This window comes from Ornithorhynchus anatinus, chromosome 7 (assembly GCF_004115215.2).
Source record: "Ornithorhynchus anatinus isolate Pmale09 chromosome 7, mOrnAna1.pri.v4, whole genome shotgun sequence".
In the NCBI taxonomy this organism is placed as follows: Eukaryota; Metazoa; Chordata; class Mammalia; order Monotremata; family Ornithorhynchidae; genus Ornithorhynchus; species Ornithorhynchus anatinus.
Window position 1 is genome coordinate 69,796,192 of NC_041734.1, and position 25,761 is coordinate 69,821,952.

Below are 25,761 nucleotides of genomic sequence, written 5' to 3' on the forward strand. Positions count from 1 at the left end.
TGGGTTCTAATCCCGGCTCCGCCACTTGCCCGCTGCGTGACCTTGGGCAAGTCACTTCACTTCTCTGTGCCTCAGTGACCTCACCTGTCAAAACGGGGACGAAGACTGTGAGCCCCCCGCGGGACAACCTGTTTACCTCGTATCTACCTCACACACCGTCATTATGACCGCTATCATTACCAGGTCATCAGGCCGTCCCACGCGGGGCTCCCGGTCTGAACCCCCATTTTAGAGACGGAGTCACTGAGGCACGGAGAAATCAAGGGGGCCGCCGGGGTGGGCGACGGGACCTCCCTGCCCCCGGGTTCGGGGAGAGGAAGGGCTAACGGCTAAGGGAAGAGGACGAGTCCTGTCTGCGGGGGCGAGGGGCTAGTCCGGGTCACCCCTCCCCACATTGGATTTGGGGGTGGGGGGAGAAGAGCAGCGTGGCTCAGTGGACAGAGCCCGGGCTTGGGAGTCCGAGGTCATGGGTTCGAATCCCGGCCCCGCCGCCTGTCAGCTGTGTGACTTCGGGCAGGTCACTTCACTTCTCGGTGCCTCAGTTCCCTCATCTGTGAGCCTCGCGTGGGGCAACCTGATTACCTTGGATCTACTCCGGCGCTTGGAACAGTGCTCGGCACATAGTAAGCGCTTAACAAAGTGAGAAGCAGCGTGGCTCGGTGGAAAGAGCCCGGGCTTGGGCGTCAGAGGTCATGGGTTCTAATCCCGGCCCCGCCGCCCGTCAGCTGTGTGACTTCGGGCAGGTCACTTCACTTCTCGGTGCCTCAGTGCCCTCATCTGTAAAATGGGGATGAAGACTGTGAGCCTCCCGTGGGGCAACCCGATCAACTTGCATTCCCCCCACAGCGCTTAGAACAGTGCTTGGCACAACACTCAACAAACGCCGTCACTGTTATTTATCATTAAAGAGGTGGCACGGCCCCTCCTGGGGGAGGGAGGGAGGGGTGGAAATCCCGAGATGAGGCGGGGGAAGGACCGGTCTGGGAGTCGGGCGTTCGAGGCTGGTCCTAGCAACAGGCGGGAAGCGGCAGGAGGAGGAGGAGGAGGAGGAGGAGGGAGGGGGAGGGAGGCAGAGGGAGGCAGGGGGAGGGAGGAGCAGGAGGGCGGACACCTCCTCCCCCTCCCCTCCTCTTCCTCCTCCTCCTCTTCGTCCCCCTCCTCCCCCTCTTTCCTGCCGCTTCTGCTGCTTCTTCTTCTTCTTGGCGGCGTTCTTCCCTCCTCCTCCTCCTCCTCCCGTCCACCTCCTCCTCCTCCTCCCCCTTTTTCCTGCCGCTTCTGCTTCTCCTTCTTCTTTGCGGTGTTCTCCCCTCCTCCTCCTCCTCCTCCTCCTCCTCCTCCCCCGGTCCCTCCCCGGCGGATGGACGAGCAGCTCCGGCTCCTGCAGTCGCCTCCCCGGGCTCGGCCGTCGCCCGGGCCGTCGGTGTCCTCCGGCCGCCCCGTCCCCCCGGAGCCGGCCCAGCCCCCCGCGGCCGGGATGACGGCGGTGCCGCCGGACCGGGACCGGGACCGGGACCGGGCCCGGGACCGGGACCGGGCCCGGGAGCCGGGAGGAGAAGGCCCGGCCGTCCGGGCGGGTCGGGCCGGGGCGTCGGAGCCGGGAGGAGAAGGAGCGGCCGTCGGGGCGGGTCAGGCCGGGGCCTCGGGCTGCCGCGGCGAGCGAGTGGTCATCAACATCTCCGGCCTCCGCTTCGAGACGCAGCTGCAGACCCTGGGTCACTTCCCGGACACGCTGCTGGGCGACCCGGCGCGGCGCGTCGGCCATTTCGACCCCCTGCGCAACGAGTACTTCTTCGACCGCCACCGGCCCAGCTTCGACGCCATCCTGCACTACTACCAGTCGGGCGGGCGGCTGCGGCGGCCGGTCAACGTGCCCATCGACATCTTCTCCGAGGAGATCCGCTTCTACCAGCTGGGCGAGGAGGCCCTGGAGAAGTTCCGCGAGGACGAGGGCTTCCTGAGGGAGGAGGAGCGACCCCTGCCCCGGCGGGACTTCCAGCGCCACGTGTGGCTGCTGTTCGAGTACCCGGAGAGCTCGGGCCCGGCCCGAGGCATCGCCATCGTCTCCGTGCTGGTCATCCTCGTGTCCATCGTCATCTTCTGCCTGGAGACGCTGCCCGAGTTCCGCGACGAGAAGGACTATCCCCAGGCGCCCCCGGCCCCGCCGCCCCCGCCGCCCCCGCCGCCCCCCGACCCCACCCCGGGCCCCGCGGGCAACGGCTCGGCCGGGCCGGGGGGGGCCGCCGCCGCCGCCGCCGCCGCGGGCTTCTCCGACCCCTTCTTCGTGGTGGAGACCCTGTGCATCGTCTGGTTCTCCTTCGAGCTCCTGGTGCGCTTCTTCGCCTGCCCCAGCAAGGCCACCTTCTCGCGCAACATCATGAACCTCATCGACGTCGTGGCCATCGTCCCCTACTTCATCACCCTGGGCACCGAGCTGGCCGAGAGGCAGGGCAACGGCCAGCAGGCCATGTCGCTGGCCATCCTGCGGGTCATCCGCCTGGTGCGGGTCTTCCGCATCTTCAAGCTGTCGCGCCACTCCAAGGGGCTGCAGATCCTGGGCCAGACCCTCAAGGCCTCCATGCGCGAGCTGGGCCTGCTCATCTTCTTCCTCTTCATCGGGGTCATCCTCTTCTCCAGCGCCGTCTACTTCGCCGAGGCCGACGACCCCAGCTCGGGCTTCTCCAGCATCCCCGACGCCTTCTGGTGGGCCGTGGTCACCATGACCACGGTGGGCTACGGGGACATGCACCCGGTGACCATCGGGGGCAAGATCGTGGGCTCGCTGTGCGCCATCGCCGGCGTGCTGACCATCGCCCTGCCCGTGCCGGTCATCGTGTCCAACTTCAACTACTTCTACCACCGGGAGACCGAAGGCGAAGAGCAGGCCCAGTACCTGCACGTCGGGGGGTGCCAGCCCCTCTCCGCCTCGGCCGGGGAGCTGGGGAAGGGGCGCGGCGAGTCCCCGCTCGGCAAGGCGGAGTACGCCGTGGTCGACGAGGGGGTGGGCGACCCCGGCCCCTTCCCCCGGGCCCCCTTCAAAGCGGGCAACCCCGTCGCCCCCGCCCCCACGGACGGTCGCCCCGGCATCAAAAAGCTCTTCACCGACGTTTAGCGCCCGGCCCGGCAGCGCTCCGTCCGACGTGCCCCATCGGTCCGCATGTTGCTCCGTTTCGAAACATTTCCAGACCATTCATCCAAGAGGACGAGGCTACGAAGGAGGGGGAGGATGATCCGCTTCCCGCGCCCCCTACCCCACCCCGCTTCGGAGAGGAACAGGGGTCCGTTGCGCCGAGGGGCTGCGTCTTCTCAGCCCGCCTTTGGGTCTTCTTCTGTCCTATCTTTTTATTATCATCAGTATTATTATTATTATTATTAGTAGTAGTAGTAGTAGTAGTAGCGGTATCGGGAGAGGGGGCCACAAGCGCCGTTCGTTCGTTTTGGGTTGGGTTATTGTCTTCTCGGCTTGGTCTGCTAGGACACCTGCTGGATCGCAAACGGGGGAATCGTGCGGCCCGGGGGGGCGGGGGTTGGAGAGAAAAATCGAAATCGCACAGGGCGACCCGTCGGCTCCATAACGAGAAGGAAGATGATCCTTCCCGGGCAGGGACACGGAAGCTCAGACGAGGCTGCGTTTCGAAGAGGGAGGGCGCGCCGCGGAGACAGGCCTCCCCTCCTGGGCGTTTCTTAGAGGAAATCCGTGATGTGGAAACCCGGCCTTGACGAGTCAGACTCGATCGGGGTAAAGTCTCTATCGAATCTCCCTCCCCGGAATTGTTCACGGCCTCGGAGATTCCCGGCGGAGGAAGACGGCCTCCCTCGATTCAAAGCCTAATCGTTTGACTGCCTGTTAGTTTAACTCCCTGGGCTGCTTACGCGTTCTAAGGGGGTTAGACTGACGTTAAATCACTGTGAAGAAGTTCCGAGCCGGTCCCGTTGGAAAGTCTGGAATCAAATACGTTTTCGGGGCTCTGCCGGGATGCGTGTGTGTGGTGGTGGTGGTGGTGGTGGTGGTGGTGATGGTGGTGGAAAACAGAGATTTTTGATTTTTGATTTTTTTTTTCCGGTGCATCTGAGATAAAGCGTCCTCTCCATCACAAGGAGATGAAAGCGGCAGACACCCCTTCCAGCGGAAGTTACTAATTCGGACTCGAGTGATGCAGTTCCCATAGCAACCCTGGTTTCCTGGGAAACCCGAAAAGGTTGTCATGGCATCTCTCCTCTGCCCCTTCCCCCTCTCCCCCCCCCCCCCCCACGTCCCTTTGCCGTTTCCACAGTAACCTTTCCAGATGGTTCCCACTTGACGCGATTCCGCAGGAAAACTGCCACTTTGGCACCAAGAAAGTTAAATCCTCGAGAATTAGAGGTGTCGAAATTTACAATCTCGAACGCATCTTTTGGGGCGTGAAATAACGTCCTGAAAGTCATCGTGCTATCCATCCACGGGATCCAGGAAGAGACGGTCGTCCCCGGAATAGTAAGACACCCGAGCCACGGGAGTAAAACGCCGGACAATAGGCAGTTCCTCAAGGACAGCGCCTCTCTCCCCCTTTCCCTCTCTGAGACTCTAGCAGAATTGATGCCCCTGGAAAGCAGCCCTAGAGAGTTGTATTCCTTCACTTACGCCAATCCGAAAGATTCAGGTAGGGCACCTTCGAAACCTGTGCTTAATGACCTCCGGGTGACCTCTTCCCCAAAGAATTCACCCAGACCCAGCAGCCTAACCTCTGAAGAACTAGGTCTGAAGCTTATTTCCAAGATAGAGAATTATGCCAGTTCATCACGGGGGTGGGGAGAAAAGCAGAATCACCGACAATCCATAAACAGGAGGGATGATGGCGAGGGACCCGATCTCGGGAGAAGTACCCGCCTCGTTTCAACCCTGCGCCAGGGGCTGCCAGACAGCAGACAGAATCAGGTGAGGAGCGTGTTTTGTCTGTGGAGAGCCATTAACATCGCCTAGGGGACGGAGCAGAGCGCACCCGATTCTCGGTGTCTCTTGGAGAAACAGAACGGCAGACCGGTTTTGCCTTAAATTGGGACGTGCGTTTTCTTAGACCAGCTCGTTCCTCTGAATAGCGGACATGCCCTGGGTAGTACGTGGCTCGGTTTCCTGTGGTTTCTATTATCCTGGGCCAGGGATGCGTATTAGGCCGGGTAGACCACCACCTCTTGGCTGTAACCTCCACCTCCACCCAGGCTGCGCAGAGATGATTTGCCACGGCCTGCTGCTCTTCGCGTTCGCTTTCACTTTCAACAACCTGTTTCCTTTTGTAGGGAACGGGGATGCGGATTGCACCTCGTAGGCTGATTTAAACTCACTCGTAGAGAGACGACGTAAACTGGGCCGTCGAAACTAATTAGCACATCCTTCGCAAGCCAAAATAGCAGTTAGCATACTGCATCCCCGTCCATTGTAACTTTAGACACCGAGGAAACACATTTTGCCTCGAAATCACTCTCCTACCCTGCCTTCTTTCTGGCAGTAAAACACATTTGTTAGGGATTGCATCCAAAACATTCTATTTGATGGGATGAGAGAGGGAGGAGAGACATATGGAGAAGAGTGAGAAGGGAATTTTAGGCCAGATCATCATTTTTCCAGCCTATTCAAGCAATAATCCCTCACCTCGCGGTACCCACTCATTTTGACCACAATTATCTAAAACATTTTTTTTGGTGGAAAATTTTTTTTTCACTGTGATTGCTGGTAAATTGCTTCGATTTTTCCACTTCCCTTTGTAGACCTGATTTTAGACTCACGGATATATATATATATATGGTGTATATATATATGGTGTATATATATATATATATATATTTGTGTGTGTGTGTGTGTGTGTGTGTGTGTGTGTAGCCTTCCATGAATCCAAATACCATCCATCTGTTTGCCTTTCCTCAGGAGCTGAGTGGCGAGCTTCTTCCATGATTGTACCTGTAATTAAAATGTCCTTTAAATGTTTAGCAATTCTCTTGTGGTGCAGGAGTCTGGGATTCATTGTAGGAAGACTGCAGAGCAGATTTGCAATAGGAATCTGGCTTGAAGAAGATTGTTCTGTTTACTTTCTCAAGTGAAAAGGACATGAAGAAATGAAGATGGAGAAAATCCAGTGGACGTTTTATTCCCATTTAGATTCAGAGATGAATTCTCTCTGTGAATTAGGATTGTTCCTAGGCTAAAATAGTCCACTGAATGGGAATCAGCTAGTCTGTAAACCTGAAGATGACCCTCTTTTTTTTTTAAAAAAAGTGTGTGTGCTTTTCTTTTATTTACAGGAAGTCTTCGCCATAATTATGAAATCATCTCATCAGACAAGGTTAGGAAAAAAAACATAGCCATAATTTCATCTACTATTACCTAAAATATTTCTGTAACCTGTATGTACTGAAAATGAGCCTAACATGGTCTCTGGTGGTTTGTTTTTGCATAAAACCTGTAGAATAGAGTAAAGAAGAGGGGAGACGTGAGAGGAAGCACTTTTGTTATGCCTCCGTCATGTTCTCAGTCCCAGTCCTTGCCACCAAGCTGATGAATTCTGGAAAGAACCTTGTTATCTGCAGAAATGAATTTATCCTATCTTGTAGATTGAAATTTAACCTTTTAAGTCGTGGCTCCGGTCTAACAAAGAGGATGCAGGCTAACTATTCCGTGAGGGTAAGGAGACTGAATTTTTCAGTGAAGAGGGATTATTGCCTTTTTTTTTTTATCCTGGGAGACCCAGCTCACCTCAGACCTGAGAAGTAGAGTTAATTCAGTGGTATCTGATGGGGTATCAACAATTTTCCCATTTTAAGGCGACTCTCATTCTTTCCAGCATTGTACCCAAATCTTTTAATGTTCTCAAAGAGGGAGGTATTTGATGATTAATGTTTTCCATCCCTTTGTACATGGGGTATTTGTTTTAGTTTACCAGAGAGTTTTATTTTAATTATATGCCCTTTGCTATTGTCCTTAGGGATTTGTTAGATGATCGCTGAAGCTAATATTTATTTTACAATATTTCTCCCAATTCTCCCCTCCATGACAAAGACAGCAAAAAGAGCAGGCCATAACAGGCAAAGAGGTGAAGAAACCCTTCCTCCTCCTCCCCTGCTACCCCCTCTCTCATTTCCATCTTGACAGCCACTTGCAATAAACGTCTAAGAGCTGATGTAGAGCAGGCACGGCGGAATTCCTTGCTGTGCATAACCACGGGCCCTGCCCCTAGCCCACCCAGTTATGCTCCTTCTGGGGCCGACACACCAGAGCACACCAGAGAAGCAATGTGACCTAATGAATAGAGCAAGGGTCCGAGAGTCAGAAGGCCCTGAGTTCTAATCCCGGCTCTGCCACTTGTCTGCCGTGTGACCTCTCTTGGAACAGTGCTTTGCACATAGTAAGTGCTTAACAAATGCCAACATTGTTATTATGATTGTCACCACTTCTCTGCGCCTCAGTTACCTCATCTATTAATTGGAGATTAAGACTGCGAGCCCCATGTGGGACAGGGACTGTGTCCAGCCTGACTAGCTTGTAGCTATTCCAGTGCTTAGTACAGTGCCTGGCACATAGTAAGGGCTTAACAAAAATCAAAAAAAAAAAAGCTCCTTATGAAGGATCATTTCACTGGGGGAGCAGTTCTACCTACGAAACCTACAGTGATTTTTTGCAAACCCGATACCTCCACCTTCCTCCCTCTCTCTCCACTTCCTTTATTCACTGAGGAGCGTTTGGACTCTCTGTATAATGTTACAAGCATCTAAGTAATATCATGATTATTTATTTATTTATAGGAACTGAGATGATGGCTGCCTTAGAAACACCTAGAAAGGTGGGTATTGTGTCCATCTCAGACTCCGAGTTGCAATTTCAGGGTCGAGCACTTAAGGGCAGACGCTCAAGAGGTGCTAAGTCCTCATTTCTATCCCCCTTCTTGTATATGCTCCTAAGTACTCTGTAAACTGCATTTTATAGCCAGCCAGTGGGCAGTGTAACCTGGCCTTCCAGTGATGTGGGAGCCACGATTTTCGTTTGCTTGTTTCCGTACGTTTCAGGTCTCAATTTTCTCTCCAGCAGTTCCAAGTCCCTCCTACCACTCAGCTACAAGTGGAAGTGGCTCCCTCTCCCGTGAAAGAAATGCCAAGAACCGGGCACACCTGAACCCCAGCCTGAAGACTCTGGAAAAGCTAACGTGAGGCGGAGGTGAGGAGATGGGGACCTGGCCGGTTGTGAGTTGCACATTTTATTCCTACCCTCGTAAGCCATGGAGGTTGAAAATACCATTTGGGTGCCACCCATTTCTATGGGACAGAGTACACGTGATTATATTTTTGTGCAAGGGGCGTAGGCTTCTATCAGGTCAGCCCTGGAGGTAGTAATAAGAGGTCACAGCTAGTTTTTCTCTGACTCACCTGCAGGTACCCACCAGTAGGTATCTGGCAGGGCAACTCTTCACGTGGCAGGAGTCGGCGACGAGCCACACCGAGTCAGCGCCCCGCTGCTGTGGAGGGCGGCCAACAGAACTTGGGGACATCGGGTAAGGAGGCCACTTGTTGCCAAGTAGCACTCTCCGGCGGCAATCGGAAAGGCCAACCATCTTTCCGTCAGGGTTGTGTAGGTTAAATGCTTTTTTGATTGATTCAGATTCTCAGCTCAGTTGATTGGACACCTGATTTTGAATAATGCACGAAGTCATTAAGAGAGAGAGTGCAATTGTATGTCATTATCCATTCCTAAAATGCACTTCGAAAAGACACGTTTCCATGGCCTTTGGTGCCATTTCGTGTCCGTACTCTTTTTTTGCCAACTTTCTCAAAGTATTCTGTTGCGATCTGTTAAAAGATATAAAGGTGTCATTTTGTAAATTAGATACCAACTCTCTGATGGGTTCTTCGTGCAATTTTCTTTGAAGCCATTTTATCACTGCTCTTACCTAAACCGCAGCGCTCTGGTGAACAGTACATCCTATAAATTCTGCTCGTCCCTCTCTAGTACTTAAATGAGCAAAAGTAGTTTTAAATATTCATAACTTTAAAAAATGCTTCTCTGCGTTGTATGCCAGCAAGTAATCTTAGAATATGATTTTCAGTGAGATGTGTCATAACAAACAAGTAATGATGAGTATAAATCCCCTCTGAGTTTTCAGTTTTTCATTTTTATGAGTTTAGACATGTCTTTTAATTTGTGGCATGTCTCCTTTCAGATTGAGAAGCCAGTGGGGGCCAGTCTGCCTCATGGTGAATATATATTGGATTTAATTACCTCATCCCTTTTAAAAAGTAATTCAGATGCCTAATGGCTTCTCCTGACCCAAAATGCAAATGAATAGACTGACTCCCCTTTTCAAAAACAAGAGCTATAAATTTGAAGCATTTATAGCTACAACATTAACCTTTGTCCATGTGTATTTCTTTCTTCTGGATGTGCCCCAAATGCCTGGCAGTACATTTGATCTCATTAGATTTTAAACTTCTCTGTGTTTGGGATGATATTTGAGATTAAGAAATGTATTCATCAGGTGTGAATTCTTGCTTGTGACAGAGATCTATGAGAGAAGTGACAATAGCAGTATCTCACATGCAGGATTAGACCTCACACTGTAAGCTTGTTGTGGGCAGGGAATGAGTCTGTTATATTGTAATATTGTACTCTCCCAAGCACGTAGCACAGTGCTCTACATGCAGTAAGAGCTCAATAAATGTGATTGACTGACTGACTGACCGACTAGTGTCCCTGGTCAAGTCACTTGCATGGAACAGACACCCCGGCCAGAAGATAATGGTACTTATTCAGTGCTTACTATGTGCCAGTCATTTCTTTAAGTGCTGGGGTAGATACAAGTTAATCAGATTGGACACAGTACCTTTCCACATGGGCTTCCCAGTCTCAATCCCCATTTTACAGATGGAGCAGAGAAGCACAGAGAAGTGAAGTGACTTGTCCAAGGTCACACAGCAGACCAGTGCTTAGGACCGTGCTCTGCACACAGTAAGCGCGTAATACGATTGAATGAATGAAAGTGGCGGAGTTGGGATTGGAACCCATGACCTTCTGACTTCCAGGCCCATGCTCTATCCACTCTTCCCAGACCCTACCTCTGCTTGGGTTCTGACCTCACTGTCACCTAACTCTGCTGGTTTGGGCCTGACTCTCCTTGCAGCCCCATCGTAGAATCAGAGTCACCCAAGAGAGACCAACTCGTTAACTCCCCTATCCCACCCCTCCACCACCGGGCAGCCGAAGAACTAAAGCGTCAAAGATAGATGATCAGCCTCTCAGCCCCAGCGCTTTATCTCTGTGGCATCAAGACGTTCTTCCTCATGTCGAACCATTTTAAGCCCTCTTCCTCTCGTTCAGTCATTTGTAGATGAGGAGAAAAGCCGGCCTGCATCCTATTCTTAAAACCTCCTTTTAAGCTTGAAGGCAGTTGCTAAATTCCCTAAAGCTTTCTCCCCACTTTAGGAACTTCTTAATGGTCTGAAGGAAAGGGGGAATACTGACCCCCGAGCCACGCTAGCGATCAGGCTGAATATTTTGTGAAACAGTCGTGAACCCAGATCTTAGGGATTCCTCAAGAATAGGATTGACCTCACTCTAAACCCCAGGGGGTCTCTGTTGGCGGGTACGTTTTGTCTTGCTGTTTTGGGGGGACCAGGCTGTTTTCAGGGCCAGATGCACGCCCTGAGAGCAAGTTGGGTGCCTAGAAGGTACAGTGCAGAGTATCGTGGCACCGGGGATTCCCAAATTGGAGCCGAAAGACCCAGCATGCCTCTCTAAGTGTCCAATTGACCTCCTGTTGGCTCTGCACATGTTTGGCCATCGTCTAGTGCCATCAATTAAGGACTTGTTATTTCGTCATGGAATAAGAACGTTTCAAAGGCGGTTATGCCGTCCTTTCCCAGTTGAATTGCATAGCATGTAAATTCTTTTAACAATTGAGCTTTTGACTGAGGCCAATGAACAGAAAATTACACTAGACTGGGCAAAAGCAGAATTTGATTTTCATCTTGTTAATCTGGGTTGGATAGATTTCAGTTTCTCACTCCAACATCCTTCATGTAAATAAATGCCTCAACCAAAAAGTGAGCACACTTTTCTGATTTTTTGGATATTCGCATCTGTAAGACAAACATGAGCATTAAAAATATACATTTGCGAATCCATTAGCTATTATTTCTTTAGACAAAGGAAATGAATTCCAGAGACAGGAAGTTCTGGGAAGAGCCAGCAAAAGGAGTGGAAAAATAGAGTAACATGATAAATAAGGTATTTGCAGGTCCTTAAGTGCTTCTGCAATTAAAGTGCCACAACCGTCTCCACCCTGTTATTCCTTCTTCCTAGTCTCTCTTTGCTATTTCGTGCACCAGAAAAAAGTCCAGCAGATGACCAAGAGTCAGAAATAATGATAATAATTAGGGGAGATGTTTAGGGGAATAGCCGGGCCTTCTTTTTTAAAGCGCTTACTACGTGCCAGGCACTGTACTATGTGCTAGGGTAGATACGAGGTTGTCAGGTTGGACAGAGTCCCTGTCCCACATGGGGCTCATAGTTTTAATCTCCATTTTCCAGATGAAGTAACTGAGGCACAGAAAATGAAGCAACTTGCCCGAGGTCACGGGGCCGAGAAGTGGCAGAGCCGGGATTAGAACCCACGTCCTTCCAAATCGCAGGACCTAGAGCTCTGTCCACTAGGCCACGCTGCTTCTCCGTCGCAACCTCTACCCTAATGGAGCCAGTGGGGGTGACCAGAGAAAAGCTGCCTGCCGTCCCGTAGCACTGTCTCTAATCGAACCAGTACCTTCTGTTTGCATGTTTAGTTTTTCCAGTTGCCAGACCGTGTCGTCTGTTTGTAGGTTCCCAAGTGCCTAGTACAGTGCTCTGCATGCACATCAGGTGCTCAGTAAATACCGATGATGATAACAATAATGGGTTGTTATTCACATTCAGCACAGTTTAAGAGTCAGGGTGGTGGGGCCTTTACAATTCTCCAGCTCATCCTGTCCCAGATTCAGTAGCAGAGGCGTGGTGCCTCTTCACAAGCCTTATCTGGGAAGCAAGTCTTCTGCCTAGAGTAAGAGCTTGGTGACTTTCAGGCCCTGTTTACTTCAGAGGAAGGTCAGAAAAGCAATCGGGAAAAGCGGAAAAAATAGGATAAGGGATTAAAAAGGTAGAAGAGTAGGAAAGCTTGTTGTGGGCAGGGAAAGTGGCTGTTTATTGTTATATTTTACTGTCCCAAGCGCTTAGTAGAGCGCTCTGCACACAATAAGCACTCATTAAATACGATCGGAAGTGATATAGATGTGGTAATAGAGTGGGTGAAGGGAAACGCAGAAGGGAGAGCCGTCTAGGCCCGGAGTGGACAAAGTCAGGCTGGCTGGGTTGGGTATGGGCCACTAGTCTTAGGACAGTGCTTGGCACATAGTAAGTGCTTAACAAATACCACATTTATTATTATTAGCCGGCAACTCAATGCACCTCTGTCCTTGGGCCACGGCAGGCAGGGTTGCTCTTGGCTCTGTCTGCCGCGAGCTCATGATTGATTAATCGAACTCCTGTGAGTGAGGGGGCAGCTGCTTAGACCTTTCAAACTCCCCTCCTGCCTGCCTGCTCTCACGCCGGTGGAGTCGTCTGTGTGTGGCCCTCAGCAGACTTCAAACCCTGGAAAGTGGCCCTTCGGGCAGTATAGTTGGCCACTCTTGGGCCAGAAGACAGCCAAGATAAATATGTGGAGGCCAGACGGAAAGTATAGATGAAGGGAGGGAAGACAAGCCGAGAGATGCAATAATATTGACGCAAGGAGAGATTGGAAACTTTGGACTGAGAAACTTCAGGACTTGAAAAGCACAGGGGGATATGAGAAAGAAGAAGGGTTTTTATTCATCATTTTTGAGCTTTACTCTGAGGATTGGGTTACGTTTTTTGTCTGGCTCGTTTAGTTGGTCTTGATTGTTTGGTTTACTCTCCTTGTTTATTTTTATTATTCAAACCCCAGCAATCTGGTTTTGATTTGCTGTTCCTTCTTAACCTGGCAGAGCATCATTGTCATTTATTATTGTACCACAGCTAAGAAGCCTCTGTTGAGTGCTTTTATAGTTTGTATGCAGGTTGTGTTTGGTATGACATAAGGGATATGAAGATAGGGAAAGGAAATATCACAGAAATGGGATATGACTTCTTACTTAGGGAGGGCAGAGTCCATATGAAATTTATTTAGATAAAGTTCTGCCTGCTGATAACTACCTAGAACGTACCTGAGTGGAATTTGACTGCGACCTTGTCAGAGCAGAACGAGATCATCCTGCACCTAAATTTACCCTTGGTCTTCAAAAATGGTAAACTCATTTTAAAACTCCATTATCTTTCTAAGTAACTTTGTGGAAAGTCAGAATTATTCATTATTCATTTACTTAAATGGCAATGCTCCTCAAGGCAGTCCTGAACTGATTACTTTGCACACAGTAAGTGCTCAATAAATACGACCGAAAGAATTACTTCACAGACTGTAATTCTCTCATGACTCCACGGATTTCTGAACGGAATCCGAGTTGGCTGTTTGTCACCTTTAATTGCTAAATCTGATTTTTTGAACTCCTTCCATCTCACCACCCCCACCTCCCACCCCTTGGATGACATTTTAGGAATATAGTGGGGAAATTGCAGAAATGCTCCAACTCTCTTCTTCCAGTTTGGGAATTCTCTTAACTTCCTCCAGTGGAATTTTTGTCCTGGGCATTTGCCAGATATCCCTAATATACAACTGGAGGGGTTGATGATTATAGTATTTGTTAAGTGCTTTCTATGTACCGAGCACTGTTCTAAGTGCTGGGGTAAATACAAGGTTATCAGGTTGGACAGAGTCCCTGACCCATTTAGGGCTCACAGACTAGGTAAGGGGAGTAGGATTTAATCCCCATTTTGCAGATGTGGGGAATGAGGCACAGAGATGTTAAGCGACTTGCCCGAGGTCACTCAGCAGACAAGTGTCACTTTGTCCCTCTTTGTTACCATATCATACTTTCCCAAGAGCTTAGTATACTGCTTTATGCACCGTAAGTGCTCAGTAAATATGATATGATTGAATGAAAGTGGTAGAGTCAGGATTAGAACCCAGGTCTGCTGAGTCCCAGGCCTGACTTCTTTCCACTAAGCTATACCGCTTCTCTGTTTGGTGGCTTCCATTCCTCCCCCTTAGTACATTGCTCTGCACGGAATAAGCGCTCAATAAGTACGACTGACTGTTTCAAGTTGGAGCTGAAGTCCCCGTGCAGCCAATGATGTCATTTCCAGCTCTTTGCGCTTGTAGCCACCACTCTGGAGTCTCAGTCAATCATTCAATCAATCGTGAGTATTTCCTGAGTGCTTACTGTGGGCAGAGCACTGCACTAAATGCTGGGAATAGAGAAGGGTAATGTGAAATGGGAATTCAAAACTTCTCCTACTTCATCTGTGAGCCCCATTGGAGACAGAGACAGTACCTGATTAACGTGTATCTTTGCCAGCTTTTAAAACAGTGCTTGGCATATGGTAAGTGCTTAATAATTAATAATGAGCAATTATAATATTATAATTATATAATTATACACTACAACATATTGTGTACTACAATTATTAATACTTCTTAATAATAAGTGATTAATAATAAACCGTTGCCGAATTGTACATTCCAAGTGCTTAGTACGGTGCTCTGCGCGTAGTAAGTGCTCAATAAATATGATTGAATGAATGAATTAATAATAATCATCATAATAAAGGTATTTGTTAATCTCTTACTATGTGCCTAATGTTGTTCTAACTGCTGGGATAGATACAAGGTTATCAGGTGGCCCCATGTGAGGTTCACAGTCTTAATCTCCATTTTCCAGATGAGGTAACTGAGGCACAGGGAGGTTAAGTGACTTGCCCAAAGTCACACAGCTGACAAATGGCAGAGCCAGGATTAGAACCTATGACCTCCGACTCCCAAGCCCGTGCTCTTTCCACTAAGCCACGCTGCTTAACAAATGCTATTATGGTTACTATTATCATAAGAGGGGAGAGGAGCCTGGCAACAGACACACAAGGAGAGATGAAACAAAACATGAAGGCAAAATAAAAACATAGTAGTTGGGTTAAATTGCGGGGAACTGGAAGCAGTGAAACCAGGGCCCTCTCCCCAACCTTGGAACGTGATGTGAATGCCGGCAGTCTTGATTACCCTAACCTCGGGAAGCTACTCGACGCTGTGAGGAACTACCTGGGTGAGAAGTCGTTGCAAACCTGCACCAAGTGGAAAGTGAGAGGTGGCAGAAAGAACATGTGGTCCCCGAAGCGATGCGGCTACACCCTTGGAAAGCCACAGATCAGCAGACCATGGTGACTGATCTTCTCTTTTCGAGGCATCAACTTGAAATTGATCTCTAAAGACAAGATGAACATAGGCACGCCATCCTTATAATAATAATAGTCACAATGGGATCGCGGGACGCAGCATGGCCCAGTGGATAGAGCCGGGGCCTGGGAGTCAGAATGACCTGGGTTCTAATCCCAGCTCCGCCGCTTGTCTGCTGTGTGACCTTGGACAAGTCACTTCACTTCTCTGGCCCTCAGTTACCTCACCTGGAAAATGGGGATAGAGACTGTGAGCCTCATGTGGGACAGGGACTGTGTCCAACCCGATTAGCTTGTATCTGCCGCAGTAGTTAGAACAGTGCTTGACACATAGTAGGTGCTTAATAAATACCTTCAGTATTATTCATTCATTCATTCAATAACATTTATTGACCACTTACTGTGTGAAGAGCACTGTACTAAGTGCCTGGAAGTTACAATTCAGCAATAAAGAGAGACAAATCCCTGCCCACATTGGGTTTACGGTCTAGGGGTGGGAGAGAGAGACAGCAAAACAAGTAAACAAGCTTCAATATAAATAAATAGAATTATAGATATATACATATATATATATATATATATATCTGTAAGTACTGTAGGGTGGGGAGAGTGGGGAAGAGCAAAGGGAAGCGAATCTAGGTGACGCAGAAGGGAGGGGGAGCTGAGGAAAAGGAGGGCTTAGTCTGGGAAGGCCTTTTGGAGGAGGTGTGCCTTCAATAGGGCTTTGAAGTGGGGAAGAGTGATTGGCAGATTTGAGAAGTGAGGATGTTCCAGGCCAGAGTTTGATGGCGGGACAGGTGAGATCGAGGCACAGTGAGAAGGTTAGCACCAGAAGAGCTATTCTTATTATTAGTTAATTATGTGTCAAGTACTGTTCTAAGCCCGGGAGTAAATGAAAATGAATCAAGTTGAACACAGACCCTATTCCTCATGGGAGTTACAGTCTAAGGGGGCGGGAGATTATAATGAATCCCAATTTTATAAATGGGGAAACTGAAGCCCAGAGAAGTTAAGTGATTTGCCCAAGGTCACACAGCAGACAGGTGTGGCAGAGCTGGGATTAGAACCCAGGTCTTCTGATGCCCAGGCCTGGACTCTTTTCCCTAGACCATGCTGCTCTTGTACTTAGATTGCAGTGTTCCCCATATTCCTTTGGAGATGATTTCTCCTCTTCATTTCCTACAGAGCTGATCTGAGTGTGGAACTTCCACAGACTTCAAAAGGAGCTCTGATCTAGGATTCGCTTTGTGGGGTGTGGGACAAGAGAAAAAGTAAGGCTCTAGAAAGACAGGAAAGAAAATGATACTCATTTTAAAAGATCAATAAACATTTGGGAGTCTTCAGGCTATGTGAAGGATAAAGAAGATCATCTTTCAATCTGGTCATCATTCTGACTGGTGAAAATCAAATATTTTGTTTTCTCGACCACTGGCATTCATTTTATCAGCCGCACGCACCCACGCTGATACAATCTCACTATCAGTAACGCCATCTTTCGGGCCCAAAGGACAACTTTATGTATATAATCATTGCCGAAGGACAACTTTATGTATATAATCATTGCGTGCTTTCATTGTGCAATTTGGATAGAATACAGCTAAAGGCCAGGGGCAGTGAGTCAACATTACAGCACTGTGAACTGGCTGGGAGCTGGTTTGAAGGCACCGGGACTGTCAGGGTCATCATTTTGGTAGGTGACAGGATCCAGTCGATAACCTGTTTTTGATGACTAGAAACTGATGTTAAGCTGGGCCAGCTGGGTTCCCTGAGAGATGACAAGGACCACTGCGAAGTGTCCAAGAAATGTTAGAGAAGCAAGGAAAGTAGCACGGTTGCCCTCATAAAGCTAAAACTTGAAGTGAAATGAACTTTATGAAGCTTTTTCTCATTCAGCAACCTCTTTGAATTTCACCAGTATGAGGGAAGCCACACCCTTTTCAAATGTTTTTGAACCATCTTCCTCCAATCTCTTATTTTCCACTTGCAATTGTTGACAACAGTGGGATTTTGGAGTAACAAGCACCTGATGACTCGGGTCGTAGGAAAAATGGCCAGAGTAGATATTTCCCTGTTGCCTAATCCTATTTGGTGCCTATATGAGATTGGTTAGGTTTTCCTCAGCTCCCCCGACCCCTCACATCGCCCCAACTCAGTCCCTTTGCTCTACCCCTCCTCCACGCCCCACGGCGCTTGTGTATATATGTATTTATCTATAATTCTATTTATTTATATTAATGCCTGTTTTACTTGTTCTGGTGTGTCTATATATATATATCTAATTCTATTTACTTATACTGATGCTATTGATGCCTGTTTACTTGTTTTGATGTCTGTCTCCCCCCTTCTAGACTGTGAGCCCGCCGTGAGCAGGGATTCTCTCTCTTTGTTGCTGAATTGTACTTTCCAAGGACTTAGTACAGTGCTCTGTACACAGTAAGCGCTCAATAAATACGATTAAATGAATAGAATGAATGAAAGAATAGAAAGAATTCAGGTAAAGAAAATTAAGGGAAAGATCAAAATGAGTATCAGTACTAGGCAGGTCAGTGTTCTAGTCATATGGAGAACGTACTGAAGAATACAACCTACCCCCTCAATCAGTCAGTGATATTTACTGAGTGTCTTCCATGTGCAGAGAACTGTACTAAGTGCTTGGGAGAGCACAATACAACAGAGCTGGTGGATACATTCCCTGCCCACAGTGAGTTTGCAGTCTAGATGGAGAGACACACTTTCTCCTATGGAGACTGAGATGTATGTGGGACAGATCGGGTCTGTATCCAAATCTGATTAACTTGTATCTACCCCAGCACTTAGAATAGTAGTTGACACATAACAAACACCATAATAATAATTATTACTACTGCCACATGATTCCTGTTCCCTAAAAGCTTACAATCTATTGGAAGAAGTCAAGAGTGCATTAATTGATGAATGTGTAATACTTACAAGTGAGAATTATGATATATTAACAACCTCAGGTGAAATAAACAAGTGCATAAGATGTCTGAGCTGGCGGAGGGTTGGATGTAGATAGTACTCTCCCAACTACTTAGTACAGTGTCTTACAGACAATAAACACTCAAAAAATTCGATTGACTTATTGATAGGATGGGGGGAGAGAGAGATTTTGTACATAGTTGGAGAGACTAGCTAGCATGAACCTACAACGTTTGCTAATTTTTGAACTTTTCCTGATTTTGATATTATCTTAATATTACATGTGACATATTAATATTATGTATTTAACTATGCATGTTAAATTGTTTGATTAGTTTTTATTTTAGGGCAAGAAGATTTCATAAGTTCTATGGGGAATCATGGGCACTTTTCTCACTCTATTTTATGCCCTACTATATTTCCTCACCTGAGGCTTGGGGTGGATTAGTTGACCTCTCCAGGTCTCTTTCGGGGCTAGGATTCTATTATTTTAAAACTGTATTTTTTGAATCCAAAGCTGGGATATGCAGTAAATACTGTTGTTTACTCTACCCAACAGATAACAGAAGTCGTCTCAAGTTAAAGAGCTACAGAACTGTACTGAGACCAGTAAAAAATTTATAAAAGAACCACAAAGATCAAGAATGCAGTGATAATACTGTGTACCTCTTTAATGGATAGATGATTTGCCTGCTTGCATATATTTTTGTTTCTGTTAGCACAAAACAATTCCGTAAGTAATGTGTTTCCTAACAAGTGCATTGTATGGAGGGAACAAGCCAAGACCTTTGGAGGACTGTCTTCAAATCATGTGCAATATAAAACAGACTGATCAAAGAGAGGAAGGAAATGCAAAATGTTATTTTGGATATCATTTCGGCCTTTTGAAATCTTTGTGAATCATGATCAGAAACAAAAAAGGCAGTGCTGCTAATGAAGAAAGTCTGATAAATTGTTTGGTTTTTGAAAAAGGCAACTTTTTTCTTTCAAAAGAAATTTATGTGGCATACATTCAATAATGTGTCCAGTAAGTTGATGTTATGTTGTGAGATTTCATTTATGAAAGCATGAACTTTACCAAAGGCTCTTGTATTTATGTTAGCCCTATTATGCATAGAGAAGCAGCAGTCTTCACTGTGCCCAGGGGAAGGTTATTAAAGCGAACTTACTTAAAAAAGATGTGCCTTGCTTAATTAAGCAAACTACATACATCCCGTTTAAAAGAAAATCAAAACGATAGATTTGCAAATTACTGTGATTCCAATTTAAGTGTTAACTATGCTGAACTTCACAACAGTACAGCTAGTACTTTCTTCGCTTTGCTATTAAAGTGGTCGATCTTGACCACTACAGGATAATTAAACTAAAAATAATTACTGTTTCTATAGTCATTCCACTGTGATTGTTACATGGTATGTTGATTTGATACTTTTGAGATGCTGACTCTAACCCTCTTAAGTGCAGAATTTTACTCAACATTTGAGAGCAGTTTCTTAAAAGGCGAATATGTGATAGATTTGAACTTTTTGCCTTCTGTGACATTTGCATTTTTTATACTTTCTATATTTCCATTTTTCTTATAGATTAAAGCGTTGTTGCAAAAAGAAGGCACAGGAGAGTTTTCTTTGGAAAAGGAATGCAAAGTTGGGGGTAAAGTGTTTTTCTTTTTGTGGCAGTTCACTTCTGGGCCATTATACTGTATTTACTGTGACAGTACGGCAAAATGGTAGCTATTTGTACTTCAGTAGGCCTTATGCAAATTCTAACTGTGAAAATGTGGTGTAAAACAGATTATCTCCTTTATGCCCACTAATTCTTTTGAAATATGTCTGTTCCCCTGTATGAATCCACTCCCAATTTTGTCATTTGAAGACATAACCCAACTGCTAAACTTGTCCAAAGCACCTACTGGGGATCCTTTTTGGCTAGAGAACTGAGGTGGTGCCTTTAACCATTCTTTATTTCCTGGAGAGAGATGTGTATACCTCAAATTTAGTTGTTAAAACTAACGTTCTTTTTAAATGGCAAAACACCAGTTCTTTGTCCCAAGATTGGGATGATTTCCCATGTAACTATTTGAGTCAAGTTCCATTAATATGGGGCAAGACCTTTAAGAGGAGCCCACGTTATGGTCCCCAAAGGCTTCTCTCAAGATTAACGGAGATAAAGGAAAATGATCCTACCTGATGAGACTCATCACTAGTCTAGAAAATCCCACTAACCATCTCTGTGAGGCTTGGTCTCAGTTCTCAAACTGCCTTCCGAGGTGCCAAGCTTGTGTACAATCAGAGATGGAGCTGAAAATAATAATCCTGATGATTTACCCATTGACCCTGCTGGAGCTGGCTCTGTTTGCCCAAACTTTCGCCTCTCTCTGGAGGTACAAAGTTTTAAAAAGTGAAATGAACGGCAGATTGTTGAGAGATGGTAAACGGGGGGAAAGCAGAAGGTGTCTGGTGATAAATTCTAGGATGGCAGGGTAATAGAAGCTGAAGGGAAATGTTTGGAAGATAATTTTGTAGAAGTTGTGAGGAATGAAACCGACATCTATTTCTCTGAGTTGTCAATATGGCGCATTAAGGGCATATAGAAGGGAAGCAATGCGGTCTGTGTAGAAAAGGGATTAAATTAAGACTTCCTGCTCAGTGATTCAAAATAGGATTTAAATCGTGACTTAAATTGGTTTGGTTTCAATCAAATCCACCCTGATTTAGGGAAGAGAATTGAAGAAGACCAGGACAGGAGTTCATTTCCCACAGAGGGAAAACCGGTAGCCCCTGGAATCCTTGGCAGCATAATTTTAATGAGACCAATAGTGTTTCAAGAAGGTAAAGACCTACAGAATAAAGTCTTCAAGAGGACTGTTTACGGTAGTCAGTGTATTTAGCGTATCCTCTGATCATTAAATTCTGAAATAAATGTATCTGAATTTCCTAGTATGTAAAGCAAAGCAGAGTTTTGAGGCATTTTGGAAGTTCAGTGCCTCCTCTTTGAGCCTTCTGATCAATTTGCGTATCGGGCGACAAACTATGACTGTCCTATAATAGTTAAACACGGCTGACGACATGACGGTTGTTACTGTGTAAAAGAGCAGGTAAAACCAATGAGTCTGGGGTACTGTGCCCCCGAGGGACAGAGGGAGATCCATTCAGTGGTATCGATCAAGTGCTTATTGTGCGTAAAGCACTATACTAAGCGCTTAGGAAGATCTGAAATGAAAGGGCATTTAACATGGGCATTTGTGTTCAACCCTCTTATTCCATTTCATCAAATTGTAAATGCAATTAAACACTATTATCAAGTATCCTGGTATCCTAAGCAGTTGAAGATTCTACTTGTGTACTTCATAAATTCACTATTTGAATGTTGATTTAGGTTCACATTCAAGATATGTGTTGATGCTGTTGCCTGCTGCTTAAGGTTTTTGCAGAATTTGAACTCTTGGGACTTGAATGAATTCAGCAAAGACTGGCAACTAAGGTGTGAATCATTCCACATGTGCGAAAGAGTTTACCCAAATAATAGGGCCAGGGGAGACAATTTTTTTTATTTTGAGCATAGAGGCCAAAGTGGGTTAAGGCAGAGGTGGGGAGAGGGGATGGGGAAATGGGGATTAGGACGGGACCAGCTTTCAAGAGCCAGTTGGTCAGAGAGGCACTATTTTGGGCCTCTTCAACCCTGACTGGAGACTCTCGGGGCTTGTTAGAGCCCTGGGATGAGTCAGTCTAGGAATTCCAGTTCAATGGAAGCTCCTTGTGAGCAGGGATTGTGTCTACCAACTCTCTTGTATTCTCCCAGGCACTTAGTACAGTATTTTACACATAGTAAGCACTCAGTAAATACAATTGATGGAGTGAAAGCTTTGAGGGCGATCACCTCCATCACCCTTGAGCAGAGGGTGACCATGAATAAGGTGCCTTTCTGCTATACTGATGAATAGTGGGCTGCACTGGTTTGGGGAATTATAGGCCAACGGAACAGAAGAAATGCTTTCAGCAGGTTTTAGGCATGACAAAGGTGTGGAATTCTGGGAAGACACAGGGGCAGACAGCCCACCGAACAGGCAGCAACTGGAAATAGGGAAACTCTCCTGGAGCCAAAAAATGTCAGGAAGATGATGAATTGAAGAGGCAGAGTAGAAACCATGTCAGACTTCGAAAATAGTGGCTTCAGTCCCACTTCAAGGACAATCTTTTTATGCATTAGCATATTAATCTTTTCAGCCATATTTACACCCATGAAGGACAACCACTGTCAGCTAGCCCCTCCAAATCACAGACAATTCACACCCACGCACCCCCAACTCACACACAGGTTAGATTACTTAGAACCTGGCTTTGGGAGGATTTAAAAAACTATAGGAGGCTTGGCTTAGTTAAGGTGTGTAACACATGGATAAAGTAACTTCTTGGAAAATCTAAAACCTTGATGTTTGGTTTCAAATTTATTTCTGGGTCCATTAATAAACAATGATATAGCCCAGGAATGTCAAATGAAAAGGATGGAGGAGTAAGGCATTCAGAGTGGCAGGCATAACCTGGTTCCACATAAACAAAATGGATATTTCACTCTCAGTAATAGAATGCATTTTAGGTGCTAGTCCGTTGGGTTAAAACAAAGTTGGGCTGGAAGGACGGTGGCTTTATAACACCAGAACGAACTAAAATGAGTGTCTTTCTGTTGCATTATGAAGTTGTTATACCTGAAGTTGAGGTGACTTGATTATATCCTCTCCATCCAGAAAAGAGGCTGTTGTTCTGAAAAGCCTCTGTCAGAACTGGAAATGTGTATTTTGAAGCGACAAGTGATACATACGCAGATGATTTGGTCTGGTAAGGTTGTGAATCAGGAGTTTTCATTTTGAATGTAAACTTGAGCCTTGTGTACCATGGTCTTTCTAAGTAGTGAGCTGCTCCATACAAAGGTTGCTAGAACTGGCCCAATTTCAACCTAGTACGATCATTTTACCTAATGGTGATTTGTGAAGCCGATCGTAATAAAACCTAACTCACCACACGTTCTTTTTCCAGCTAAATGTTTTCATGATGTATCTCTAATGCTGGGCTTGAGAATGTTTTGTGAGTTTATTTAAAGACAATTGTCAGTGTGATTTTCTAAATGGAAATGAACTCTTGTTCTTCTGACTTTTCAGACTAGTATTTTACTGTGGGGCCATAAATAAATTCAGAATCAGCCACGTGCATTTTCAGAGAATAGAATATATGCTTGAACTGTCATACAAACATTTTGTTTTTGTCCAAAAAATGCCATCCCTCACATTTACAAGGGAAAGCAAACCAATGGGAGTATCCAGGAAGTATTTTGTGTTTTTTCAATGAATTATTCAACGGTAGGGAAACGTATTCCAGAGACCAGCCCATTTCCAGTTTATGCTGATGTGATGGAAGGTCATTAAAGTTTTAGAATGTGACTGATGTCTTGAATTTACTATATTATTGAACAGCATGGTGACCCAGAAATATTGCTATTTATCAGGAATTTCTGCACATACCTAAGGAATTTCTGATCAATGCATATTTTTCTTATTGCTACCCCCTGGAGAAAGACCAGACAGAGAAAGTTGGTTCCAGACTAGTGTAGGGAGACAAGGAAAGATACCAGGCTTTGGGAAACCAGGGGAGACAAGTTCTTTCTGGCCATTCCCTGTCATGGTTGCTCTTCCTCCTTGCTCTGTCCCCTTTCTCCCCTCCCTGCCCCCTCCCCCCTCCCCCAGGCCCCACCCACCCCAGAGAACTCTCACCACCTCTGGCATCTGACTTTGCCCTTAGACTCAACACAAATATATCATCTCGAAACCAATTCATTTCCTGAGTTCTACATTTCCTCTTTCTTTAAACCTGGTGATAGAACTGAATTTTCCTTTAAAGTACTCCAAAACAAATGCAGCTGATTTTGTTAATTCAAAGATAAAGCAGTTTTGCTGAGAAACAGTGAAACTACTTCTCATAAAACAAGTCCCCTGCCTTTCTTCTGTCCTAGTGTTTTTAGTCTATTGATTCTGCTGCGTTCATTACAGAAAATAGCATCTATTTCTCTTGAAAGATATCTAACAGTAAATGAACACTGGAGGAGACTAGCTAATTTAATTACCCACTTCTGGGATTTAAATGTTTGGATGGAGTTTGAAAATACTTTGATACAGGTAGCCAAAATCTTGCAAACGTGTTTTCCCAGATTATGATGTGATCAACCTTTTAAAATTATAATTCAAATTGTTATTAGACTCTACAGACCGTACTTTTGTGCCTTAAAAGATAGATTTCTGTCCATCTCAAAAATGTTTGCCTCTGGCTAAAGTTATTTCCTCTCAATCTGCTTGTTGTTGTTATCGTACCTGTTCTTGTGGTCACACGTCGCTCAGAATATGTCTCAGTATCATTCTGTTGCCCAATTGTACATTCCAAGCGCTTAATACAGCACTAGTAAGTGCTCAATAAATACAATTGAATGAATTAAAGATTTGATTGCTAAAGTTTTAGACTCAAATGATCAGAAGCGCCTCCACGAACACTTGTTTGCATTCCCACAAGTTCATGGTGAGATTTCCCCTCTAAAATTCACTTTGTCAATTCAAAGTTGAGGGCCACTCATTTGGAAAATGAAAACATAAGGTGGGTATCATAACATTAGCCAGAATACCTGTGTATGTCGTTAAGGTTTTCCTGGATAACTCAGTATATGTTAGGTCATTGCTTTCCCAATGTAAATGAAGAGTACTGTTATACGCTGCACTTATAATGGCTAGTAATGTAATGTTGCAGTTACTGTGAACATTTAAATGGAACCATGAATGTGTTTTAACTGAAGTTTCCAACTTGTCTTGAAATGCTATATTTCATCAATTCTTCCTAGCAAACAGGAAAACCAAATAAGTATTATTTTAAATGGAATGACTAATCACCCTTGGGTACGGACCATAACAAACAGTGGAATCACAGAATGGTGATACCCAACATCCACAGTCTATATTCCATCACTGAATTTCTCATCACTGTTTCAGACCCTGGTAGAGTCAAATCGTCACCCTCAAAATGATGCTAAAATGAATTCACATACTGTTCCTCGATGTAGACGCCATAATGATCCAAACCTGTTAAGTACCAGAGTTTTGGTTGTGATTTTTTTAATCTAATGTTCAGTTTATTTTTTTAATGTTTTGCATTAGAATTTGAACTGTTAAATTATTTCATATGCAAAGTTCAATAAAATCACTGAAATACTCCCTATTGATTTGCTTCTTTTTCCGGGACATTTTACTGTACAGGTGAGATACAAACAAAAGGGAGGGAAATTAAGCACTCAATAAATATGACTCACTGATTGATCAAATTTAATCACCATCCGTAGCACGTTTTTTCACTTGTGCATAAGTTTTCTGACTTCTATTTCCTATGAGTGGGAGAAGATAGATGTTTCAGCAATCAATCATGCTTTTTGGCCTTTTAGTAGGAGGAGACAGA

At 45.9% G+C, this 25,761-nt stretch overlaps 1 protein-coding gene across 1 annotated transcript; it reads left to right on the forward strand.

Moving 5' to 3' along the window:
• Positions 1 to 1,357: 1,357 nt before the first annotated feature.
• On the forward strand, positions 1,358 to 25,527 carry LOC100077542 (potassium voltage-gated channel subfamily A member 3-like). The gene is made up of 7 exons (XM_029069668.1): positions 1,358 to 1,483; positions 1,544 to 4,912; positions 6,271 to 6,311; positions 7,768 to 7,805; positions 8,048 to 8,176; positions 8,392 to 8,510; positions 18,840 to 25,527. Exons 1-2 carry the CDS (start codon positions 1,358 to 1,360, stop codon positions 3,107 to 3,109), a joined length of 1,692 nt encoding a protein of 563 aa, XP_028925501.1. The 3' UTR covers positions 3,110 to 4,912; positions 6,271 to 6,311; positions 7,768 to 7,805; positions 8,048 to 8,176; positions 8,392 to 8,510; positions 18,840 to 25,527.
• Positions 25,528 to 25,761: the final 234 nt, after the last annotated feature.

Excerpts from the sequence above, each read along its gene's own strand:
- LOC100077542 (XM_029069668.1), top strand. The coding sequence starts at position 1,358 with ATGGACGAGCAGCTCCGGCTCCTGCAGTCGCCTCCCCGGGCTCGGCCG. Across the intron at positions 1,484-1,543 it reads CCGCGGCCGGGATGACGGCG|CCGGGAGGAGAAGGCCCGGC; the intron begins GTGCCGCCGGAC and ends CGGGCCCGGGAG.